The sequence below is a fragment of the Gasterosteus aculeatus genome, chromosome 4 (assembly GCF_964276395.1).
Source record: "Gasterosteus aculeatus chromosome 4, fGasAcu3.hap1.1, whole genome shotgun sequence".
Lineage (NCBI taxonomy): Eukaryota > Metazoa > Chordata > Actinopteri > Perciformes > Gasterosteidae > Gasterosteus > Gasterosteus aculeatus.
Window position 1 is genome coordinate 23,250,332 of NC_135691.1, and position 11,575 is coordinate 23,261,906.

General features: G+C 51.1%; 1 protein-coding gene across 3 annotated transcripts in view; it reads left to right on the forward strand.

Annotated features, from left to right (window-relative positions):
- Positions 1 to 11,575, forward strand: part of LOC120817967 (uncharacterized) — a 48,576-nt gene that overhangs the window by 20,279 nt on the left and 16,722 nt on the right. For 2 of the 3 annotated variants that reach the window (XM_078101393.1, XM_078101392.1), the window contains one exon: positions 10,803 to 10,949. Coding sequence is in view for 1 of the 3 variants with exons in the window: in XM_078101390.1 (XP_077957516.1) it covers positions 2,062 to 2,820 (759 nt within the window). In the remaining 2 variants the exon portion in view is untranslated. Of the gene's footprint in view, positions 1 to 910; positions 3,751 to 10,802; positions 10,950 to 11,575 lie in introns of those variants that run through there. The other variant, XM_078101390.1, reaches the window with a different exon arrangement.

Below are 11,575 nucleotides of genomic sequence, written 5' to 3' on the forward strand. Positions count from 1 at the left end.
TTAAATGACTTGAACACACCCACCATCACAGTGACATTGTTTTAACTAGGGCTGCAACAACGAATCGATAAAATCGATTAAAATCGATTATTAAAAGCGTTAGCAACGAATTTCATTATCGTTTCGTTGTGTCGCGCGATTATTACGTCACTCAATGAGTTGCGGAGATGCGCGCGGAGCAAAAATAAAAATAAAGGCGCCGAGCCAACGTAGAGGAAAGAGCAGCCGGCAGTTGTTGTGAGTCACATGACGCAGGGAGAGACGTCTGTTCGACTAGTCGTCTAAGGTGTGCGTGGGGAGGTCCCGGTCCACGTTGTCCCGTTTTGACGTGAGGGACGTAACAAGCCTCCTGTTTACTCGTCATCCAGCTGATCAAGCTAGCGTTAGCTCGCTAATAACAGCAGTAAAGCAGTTAGCAAGACATGTTTTTATTTACTCGCCTCTTTTGGACCATTCATTTTTCAATATGTTGTCTGATACTTTGTGCTTTGTCCCATATCGGTTATTGTTGACAAATATATTTGTGTGTGTTATACTTTTTAATGCTGTCATATATGATAGTCCACTGTGCTTGCGCATATACTGTGGGTTATACGGTAGTTCATGTTATGCCTGTAAAGGGAGACACATGGTGATCCATTAAATCAACTAAGAAGCCTCTAATGCATTTTACAAATGCCATTTTAAATTCATCTCATAGCACTTGGTTGTTTTTTTAGCTCTATGCATTTACATAACTTGCACTACAATGATGGTAATAATTTAATGAATATGCTTCAAGTGAACATGAGGGTGTGTTTTTGAGTGTAGTATAGAGAACTAGTTCTGACGAATTTGAGGTTCTGTTTTAGAATAAAGGGTTGGAAATTAAGCCCTAGTTTTAACCTTAACATTGATTTGTGTTTTCTAGATAATACATCTGTTATTGGCTCCTAAAACCATTCCCTGACAATGGCCGGCTGACAGAACAACTGATCTGACAAAAAAGTGTGCAGGGCTCGAGTGGTGGTGGAAAATGCTTTTGGGAGACTCAAAGGAAGGTGGCGGTGCCTTATGAAGAGGAATGACAGCGACATCGAATTGGTGAAGTCCATGGTGTTGACTTGTTGTGCTCTGCACAATCTTTGTGAAAGGCATGGAGAGGATTACCAGCACGAATGGGATTCACCTGTTGCTGCGGAGCCTGTGGTTCCACAGGCACAGGGCGCAGAGGAGGGCAGGGATGTACGCGAGGGTCTAATGCGTTATTTGAACAGTTAAATCTGTTGTACACCTGTATAAATGTTAAGTTTTGATTTTATTGAAAATGAATAAATAATTTTTACTTTTACCTTGCCTCTTCATATTTTTGCCGCTGCATCTTATGTAGATGGTGTTTAAACATGAGGTATAATTCATTTTGGGGGGCTATATCAAATGGACAATCTGGTAACGCTTTACATAATACTGTCCATGTCAAGGGATGCGTGGAGGAGGCAGGACTCCGACTTCGCGGAAAACAAAAGACTTTAATAGTCAAAAGGCAAAAACAAAAGGCCAAGGGGCAAAAACACACAGGAACCAGGGGAAAAAGCAGCAGGGAGGAAACTGCGGACATCCACGACAATAGACAATGACGCGACAAGTGACCCAAGAGACACACAGCTTAAATACACAAGGGAGGTGCAGGTGATTGGAAACAGGTGGAAACTATTAGACGATCACCGGGGATGACGGGACAAGGCAGGAAGTGAAGTTACCCGGGGACACGAGTGGCAGAACACTACAAAATACAACAGGAAGTGAACCACACCGTGACAGTACCCCCCCCCAAGGGCCGAATTCCAGACGGCTCACACTAGAGAGCGGACAAGGGGTGGGAGGGAGGGAAACCCGAGACGTTGGTCGGACCACCCGGGAAACTCTGGCGGGCGGCCCGGCGGGCGGCCAGACGACCGGGGAGCCTCTGGCGGGCGGCCCGGCGGACAGGCACACTGCCTGGGAGCCTCCGGTGGTCGGCCTGGCGGACGGTCATACGGCCGGCTCCGGAGCGGCGACTGCAGGGCACGGAACGTCTCTGGAATGGCAGGCTCGGAGACACGGGAAACCTCCGGGGTCGTCGGCGGTGGCTCGGAGACACGGGAAACCTCCGGGGTCGTCGGCGGTGGCTCGGAGACACGGGAAACCTCCGGGGTCGGCGGCGGCTCGGAGACACGGGAAACCTCCGGGGTCGGCGGCGGCGGCTCGGAGACACTGGAAACCTCCGGGGTCGGCGGCGGCGGCTCGGAGACACTGGAAACGTCCGCGGTATTCGGCGGCAGCTCGGGGACACTGGAAACGTCCGCGGATTTCGGCGGCGGCTCGGGGACACGGAACACCTCCGCAGTCGCCGTCGGCTTGGGGACACGGAACACGTCCGCAGTCGACGGCGGCTCCAGCTCGGGGACACGGAACACGTCCGCAGTAGTCGGCTCAACCCCCCCCATAACCCACCCCATAGCCCCCCCCTCAAGGGCCGGATCCCAGACGGCCCTCAAATCAGCAACGGGAGGGTGGGAGAGGACCATGGGATGGGAGGGAGGGAGCCTGAGTCTCGGAGCGGGGACTGGCCGTGTCGGGGTCGGGGCTGAGAGTCTCGGAGCGGGGACTGGCCGAGTCGGGGTCGGGGCTGAGAGTCTCGGAGCGGGGACTGGCCGAGTCGGGGTCGGGGCTGAGAGTCTCGGAGCGGGGACTGGCCGAGTCGGGGTCGGGGCTGAGAGTCTCGGAGCGGGGACTGGCCGAGTCGGGGTCGGGGCTGAGAGTCTCGGAGCGGGGACTGGCCGTGTCGGGGTCGGGGCTTAGAGTCTCGGAGCGGGGACTGGCCGTGTCGGGGTCGGGGCTGAGAGTCTCGGAGCGGGGACTGGCCGAGTCGGGGTCGGGGCTGAGAGTCTCGGAGCGGGGACTGGCCGAGTCGGGGGCATGGATCGTGGGGCCGGTACTGGTCGGGTCAGGGGCATGGATCGTGGGGCCGGTACCGGGGTCGGGGGCATGGATCGTGGGGCCGGTACCGGGGGAATGGATCGTGGCACTGGTACCGGGGGCATGGATCGTGGCGCTGGCTCGGGGGTCGGGGGCATGGATCGTGGCGCTGGCTCGGGGGTCGGGGGCATGGATCATGCTGCTGGCTCGGGGGTCGGGGGCATGGATCGGGGCGTCGGATCAGGGGTCGTGGACCTGGATCGGGGCGTCGGATCAGGGGTCGTGGACCTGGATCGGGGCGTCGGATCAGGGGTCGTGGACCTGGATCGGGGCGTCGGATCAGGGGTCGTGGACCTGGATCGGGGCGTCGGATCAGGGGTCGTGGGCTTGGGTCGGGAGGCCGGGAATCGCTGCGGCCCAGCGCTGGACATTGTGCGCTGCGACCGAGCGGGGTCGGGATGTTGCTGCGGCCCAGCACTGGAAATTGTGCGCTGCGGCCGAGCGTGGAGAGCGTAGGTGGCCTGGAGTCGGACCGCAAGGTCCATTACCCGCTCCCAGTGGGTCTCGCCGCCGGACGACAACGAAATGGCCTCCTCCTCTGGAGACCACGTGGTGGGCGGCGGATGGCGAGAGCGGCGACCCAGATGCCTACGGAGGGCTCCGGAAGGGGAGACCGAGTAGTACATGAATTGATCTGGAACCCCCGGGAGGACCGTTCCACCATTACGGGCGGCCCGCTGGAGACTGCGTGGACCACCCATAGCCAGACAGGTTCCCCTGAAGTCTTCCAGGGGAAAAAACTCCGCTGAGTCCTTTTTTGGTCGCGTCATTCTGTCAGGGGATGCGTGGAGGAGGCAGGACTCAGACGCAGACTTCTCGGAAAACAAAAGACTTTAATAGTCAAAAGGCAAAAACAAAAGGCCAAGGGGCAAAAACACACAGGAACCAGGGGAAAAAGCAGCAGGCAGGAAACTACGGACATCCACGACAATAGACAATGACGCAACAAGTGACCCAAGAGACACACGGCTTAAATACACAAGGGAGGTGCAGGTGATTGGACACAGGTGGAAACTATTAGACGATCACCGGGGATGACGGGACAAGGCAGGAAGTGAAGTTACCCGGGGACACGAGTGGCAGAAAACTACAAAATACAACAGGAAGTGAACCACACCGTGACAGTGCACGTACACAATTTACAGCATACCCTTTGGTAATTTTAGTGTACTTATAAATTATGTACGTGTAATTAGGAGAACAATTTATAATATGTAAACGCTAAAGAATTAAATTCAGATTTTTGTTTTGCAATAGGTTACTTTAAAAATCATATGATTAGGGTAAAACCTTGGAAGATCAGCTATTGCAAATGTAAAGTAACATTACTAACTATTTCGATCATGGCACAGAGTAGGGGCGACTAAACGCCTGCACCAGCCGAGTGAGCGTGCTAAGGAAGGCCTGATTAAAGTTCGCAGACTGCTCCATATGTAGGCGAGTTATATCAGCCTCATGCCGCCTTGCCTCACGGGCATCCTCCATCATAAGTTAGAAGCGCCGGTCACGGCGGCCCTCCATCTTTTCCAGCCACTCCTGCTGCTTCTCATCAGCTGCCTGCATCTCAGCCAGGGCCGCAACAACAACAATACAATAAACTACAATAAATATATATTAATTAAATTTCTTTTCACTCTGGTGTTCATGTCTTACCAATTGTAATACGCCGAGGTTCACTCGCAGTTGATGGAGCAGATTCTGGTGGTGGTGGTGTCGGTGTTGAAGTCCTGACAGGCGAACTTGCGCTTTTAAGGGTGGAAATTTCACCAAGTACCTCGGGTTCCATTTCCTCCCGACAGCCAGGATGCTCAACTGAAAAGTTACACAAGTCACGTTAATTACACAAACGGCAAGAATGCGGTTGAGATAAAATACAGAACACACAACGTAGTAGGTCTAGCCAAACTAGTCAAGTGCATAGCAAAGCATTTTTACTTTAAGTATTTTTTTCAAGTATCTATAATTTTATAAGAGCTTTTATTGCACTACATACCAAAGCATAATATTGTTCTTTTTACCCCACAACGGTAGTGCTCCTCTTGCGGTCTGTCGTCGGGTGGGCCGTGGGGTCAACGACGAACCCGGGTTTCTGCATCGTGCGGGCTGGGCGTCAGGCACTGGTCTCTGAAGACTTCCTTCTCCACGCCGGCGTATCGCGTCTCGGCCCCCGGACAGCTTCCGGCTGATGTATACTTTTGGGTGCTCTTTGCCTTCCCTCGTTTGGGACAGGACGGCCCCCAGTCCGGTATCGGAGGCGTCGGTCTGGAGGATGAAAGGTTGAGTGAAGTCCGGGGCATACAGGAGCGGCGAGGAGATGAGAGCTTCCTTCAGGTTCTGGAACGCCTTTTCCGCCTCGGAACTCCAAGCCACCGTCTCAGGTCGTCCTTTTCTGGTCAGGTCTGTTAGGGGACTGGCTACAGAGGAGAAGTTAGGGATGAAGCACCGGTAATACCCTGCTAACCCCAGAAAGGCTCGTACCTGCGTCTTGATGTGTGGGCGGGGTGCCTTGTGGACCGCCTCTACCTTGTTTGGTTGGGGCTGGATTAGACCCCTTCCTACCAGGTATCCGAGGTACTTTGCTTCTGCCAGGCCGAGGGGACATTTCTGGGGGTTTGCGGTGAGACCAGCCCGGCGGAGCTCCATCCCCCTCCGAAGACAGGCCAGATGGTCCTCCCAGGTGGTGGCGTGTATCACGACGTTGTGATACACGCTGCAGCCTGCCCTTGTCCTTGGCTGTGGCTGCAGCGTACCAGACGGTGATGTAAGAGCAGAGGATGGACTCGATGATGGCCGTGTAAAAGTGGACCATCATCATCTTTCTTCAGCAGAACAACCTCTGCTGAGCCTTCTTGGTGATTGAGCTGATGTTCAGCTCCCACTTGAGGTCCTGGGTGATGATGGAGCCCAGGAAACAGAAGGAATCCACAATAGTGACGGGGGAGTCACACAAGGTGATAGGGGAGGGTGGGCTTTGTTCCTCCTGGAATCCACAACCATCTCCACTGTCTTCAGAGCGTTGAGCTCCAGGTTGTTCTGACTACACCAGGACACCAGATGGTCAGACTCCCACCTGTAGGCCGACTCATCCCCACCAGAGAAGTGTCCAATGAGGGTGGTGTCATCCGCAAACTTCAGGAGCTTGACGGACTGGTGACTGGAGGTGCAGCTGTTGGTGTACAGGGAGAAGAGCAGAGGGGAAAGAACGCAGCCTTGGGGGGAACCGGTGCTGATGGTCCGAGAGGCTGAGACATGTTTCCCCAGCTTCACGTGCTGCTTCCTGTCAGACAGGAAGTCTGTGATCCACTTGCAGGTGGAGTCGGGCACGTGCAGCTGGGAGAGTTTGTCCTGCAGCAGAGACGGGATGATGGTGTTGAAGGCAGAGCAGAAGTCCACAAACAGGATCCTGGCGTAGGTTCCAGATAGTCCAGATGCTGGAGGATTTAGTGGAGGGCCATGTTGACAGCATCGTCCACAGACCTGTTGGCTCTGTAGGCAAACTGCAGGGGGTCCAGGAGGGGGTCGGTGAGGGACTTCAGGTGGGTCAGGACTAGCCGTTCAAAAGACTTCATGACTACAGAGGTCAGGGCGACGGGCCTGTAGTCATTGAGTCCTGTGATCCTGGGCTTCTTGGGAACAGGGATGATGGTGGAGGCCTTGAAGCAGGCTGGTACGTGGCATGTCTCCAGGGAGGTGTTGAAGATGTCAGTGAACACCGGAGACAGCTGGTCAGCACAGTGCTTCAGGGTGTGAGGGGAAACGGAGTCCGTGCCGGCTGCCTTACGGGGATTTTGTCTTTTAAAGAGCCGGTTATCGTCTCTCTCCAGAATAGAGAGGGTCGTTGCTGGTGGGGGAGGGGAAGGTGATATAGATGTAGAGGCGAGCCCCTGATGGGCTGGGGGAGGGAGGGGAGGGGGACTGGGACAGGTTGGTGGAGCTGTGGGGGATGGGATCAGGACATTGTCTTTCGAATCTGCAGTAGAACTCGTTCAGCTCATCTGCCAGGCGGAGGTCATTCATGGAGTGGGTTTTTTTTGGCTTGTAGTTAGTGAGGTGTTTGAGGCCTCTCCAAACCGAAGCAGAGTCACTTGCTAAGAACTGTTGTTGGAGTTTCTCAGAGTACAGTCGTTTAGCGCCTTGCTAAACTTGTATTTTGACTCTGTGTACAAGTCTTTGTCCCCACTCCTAAATGCCTGATCCTTCTGCAGGCGTAGTGTTCTGAGTTCCGCTGTGAACCAGGGTTTGTCATTGTTGTAACTCACCCTGGTGCATGATGGTACGCAGCTGTCCTCACAGAAGCCGATGTAGGAAGTTACAGCCTCGGTGAACTCATCCGGACTGTCAGTAGCAGTCCTGAAACCATCCCAGTCTGTGCAGTCAAAGCACGCACGACGATCCTCCAGCGCCTCACTGGTCGAATTCCCTCACCACAGGTTTGCAGAGCTTTAGTTTCTGCCTGTATGCAGGAATCAGATGGACCATGACGTGGTCAGAGTGTCCCAGTGCAGCACGAGGGACGGCGTGATAAGCCCTGCTTACTGTGGTGTAACAGTGATCCAGCGTGTTCTCCTCTCTGGTGGGGCATTTAATAAACTGTACTTAGAAAGTTTGTGTATGAGATTTCCTTTGTTAAAGTCCCCAAGGACAATAACTAAAGAGTCCGGGTTGGTTGCTCCACGCGCCGTATCTGGTCGGCGAGTGTCCGCTGTGCCTCGTGCACGTTGCCCGCCGGCGGAATGTAAACACCGACCAGGATGAATGAAGCAAACTCACAGGGGGAATAAAATGGTTTGCAGTTGATGAAGAAAGTTTCCAGATCAGGAGAACAGTGTTTTAGGATCACCGTTACGTCGTTGCACCAGCTGTTGTTGAAGTAAAAGCAGATTCCTCCACCCTTTGTCTTGCCGGAGAGCTCCGTGTCGCGGCCCGCTCGGAGCAGCTGGAAGCCCGCCAGCTGGAGCGTGGAGTCCGGTATCGATCCGCAGAGCCACGTCTCTGTGAAGCACAAAACGGAGGATGTAGAGAAGTCTCTCCTCACCAACAGCTGAATTTCGTCCAGTTTGTTGCACAGTGAGCGCACGTTGGAGAGAAAGATGCCTGGCAGCGTAGTGCGAGAACCACGCTTGCAGAGTCTCACCAGCGAGCCGGCCCGTTTTCCTCTCCTACGGCTCTCTCACCGCGTGACGAAGGGTGAGCGCACCTTTGATAATAATGTCCAGTAATTCCACGGAAGAAAGCAGGAAAGTTGGAAGTAACTCCGCTGGAGTTGTTCCACTGATGTTCAAGAGCTCATCTCTGGTGAAAGAGCTCCGGGAATCGCAGGAGGAAACATAATTAACAACAAAAACAACAAAAAACGAAGAGCACCGAAGCACCGTGGCAGCCATCATCGGCGCGATTACATTTTACGGCTCAATTCAGTACACCCCGTGGATCTCTCTCAACCAATCAGAAAGCTTGATTACATCTCCCCGTATTATAAAAGAATATCCGATACGGCATATGAAACATAACCAGTAGTCGAAGTGCAAGCAGCCAGTTGAATGGTGAATTTATGCTACTTTGTTGAATTCATATATTTGTGAATCTGACTGAGAGTCAGTGCCTGCCCACCCACGGACCTCCCCGCACGTCACTGGTTCTCAGTGTTTTGCAGTTCTAGAAAGATGGATGTCTTAAGACAGATTTTTGTGATCCGACTGGTTTAGAGCAGTGGTCCCCAACCACCGGGCCGCAGACCGGTACCGGTCCGTGGGCCGTTTGGTACCGGGCCGCACCACAGAAAGCTTATATTTTCTTTTTTTTTCGGAAAAATGTTTTATTTTGAAAATTGACCGGATTTTCTCCTAATTATGTGCGCTCGTCCCTCTGACATATTCCCCACGCGTCACCAGGCGTTTTTCTTCACGTTTACAATTGTTCTTTTACCGTGCACGGCACACCTTCTCGACCGGTCCGCGAAATATTGTCTGACATGAAAACGGTCCGTGAGGTAAAAAAGGTTGGGGACCACCGGTTTAGAGGATGTATATTATCCTTCCCTTTCATGCCAGTCGGTTGTCTGATTGTGAGGTCAGGCTGATCTGGGTCCAGTTGTTTTACCTCTTTGGCCAAATTCATCTCTTAAACAGGTCTGAGAGTAGAGAATGTACCAAGCTAGACCTAAGGCTATCCCAAGGCTGAATCTATTTTATGACACTGAGAATATATGTCACTCATTTATTGGCTAAACTGCATCTTAGACATACTTCTTTTAGGCCTGGCCACAGCCCAGCCGCTACATGTAGACAAGCGGAGATGATGTGCAGGAAAAGCATATATTTTGCGCAACATTTGAGAGGGATCTGATTAAGGAGAATGGTATCAATCAATAGTTACATAACAATTCCACTTCAGGTTGATAGTATACCACCTCCAGGTGTCACTCAGTGATAATCAGGACATTCTTAAAGTTAAAGCCACTCAAAATGTCATACATGGGCCAACTTCCTTTAAAATCTTTCACCAGTTAACTTTCTATTTCAGATTAGATTTAAAAGGATACTATCAATAGTTACATGATTATTTCACTTCAGATTGATAGTACACATCCCTGAGGTGTCGCTGAGAGATAACCAGAACATTCTGATGTACCTTTCCACAATTAATGCCTCTCAAAATACCATACATGAGCCAAAATCTGAATCACAAGACTACATCTACAATTTCAGATTTAAAATGCAGATTTAATGGGAAAAAATCAATAGTTACACGGTATTTCCACTTCAGGCAGAGAGTACACATGATTTGTGACTTGGTGATAACCACGACATTCTGATGTACCATTTTAGAAATGAAAGCCTCTCGAAATGCCACCTTCGTTCTTTACATCTCTTCAGGCCCAGAGTCTCATCAAACATGTGTAAATTGGAAAGGATCCAATCATGTGGAGTAGAGTTAGAACGAAATTAAAATGGGTTCAGGGGTTCAATGTTTACATATGTTACAATATTGGTGAGGGCAGGCCAATTAATTCTTCAGTTATGTGTCTTGCTAGATTAACCACACCGCTTGCAAAGTTCATTAGCGCATCCATCCATCCATCGTCAAACCGCTTATCCTGCACACAGGGTCGGGGGGGGTACCCAGCCAACTTCGGGCGATAGACAGGGTACACCCTGGATTGGTCGCCAGCCAATCGCAGGGCTAACACAGAGACACACAACCATTCACACTCACACATCTACGGGCAATTTAAAGTCCCCAATTAACCTGATCCCCAGAGCATGTCTTTGGACTGTGGGAGGAAGCCGGAGTACCCTGAGAGAACCCACGCAGACACAGGGAGAACACACAGAAAGGCCACTGGGCGGAATCAAACCCAGGACCTTCTTGCTGTGAGGTGACAGTGCTAACCACCACGCAATAAGATATCAATACATTTTAGGGAAGGAATAATGATCCACAGAAAAGTTTGTCTCAATCTGACACAGCATTTAGGAGAAATGGCCAAAAAAAATTTTTCACATAATTCAAAATGGCAAAAAATCTAGTTAGATGCATTTGCATACCATGATTGACTTTTTTGTAGAGCATGTCCAAATTTCAAGTCAATCGGGCAACGGGGGAAAAAACTGACCTAGTGTGGTACTATAGGAGTCTCCTGAGGTCTGCAATCAGACGCCATGGAAACCGGCCGCACCACCAATCACGGGTTGATCGCCGGCAGCTGGTGCCACTTAACCCAACCCCATTTAAGCGGCAGGCTCACACCAAACAACAGGGCGAGTGAGACAGATGTATCCTAACCCGGCTTGGTCCGTCTGCAGAGACCAGTGCCTGACGCCCAGCCCGCACGACGAGGAAACCCGGGTTCGTCGTTGACCCCACGGCCCACCCGACGACAGACCGCAAGAGGAGCACTACCGTCTACCTGCATGTGTTGGTATTGAAGGAATGTCAATAAACCCTGTGAGGTAACTAATTACACTCTCCGTGTGGTAGCGTCCTGACTCCTCCCGTGACAGGATATTTCTTGATATCCAAATGTGAGACTCCAAAATTATCAAATTTTTCACCAGTTCTGATGTGCATGCCCAATTTAAACAACTTTTTGAATATGATAAAGGCCTCCTAAAAGTGAAAATTCCTTGGAGGAAATCATAATAATTCCATGAAAAATAATAATAGCTGTAGCAAAGACACCCCCCCCCCCGAAAAAAAGCTCACTCCAAGGTTGTTTAAAAAGTTGGTGGTCGACTTAACGTAACATATTTCAGTAGAGATTTAATTGCACATCCACTTTTGAAAAAACTCTAGAAAGCAAAAGACAAAGTTTTGATGTGGAGTAGCAACACACTGCTTCGTATTCAACGTGTGTAAGTGATGCCACAATTCTAACTGGGTTTAAACCCGGTGAAAGAGCTATGTCCATGTCCCCTAATTTGATTAGGTTTTCCCACCTATCTAAAGTTTGTGGAATTTTGATCCACCATTGTGTTTAGTAACATATGGGACTCTTGTACTGAAAAGTGTCCACTCTCAGACATACCACTGATAATAGCATATTCAAACATTTGTATTCAATTAGATTCGAAAGATT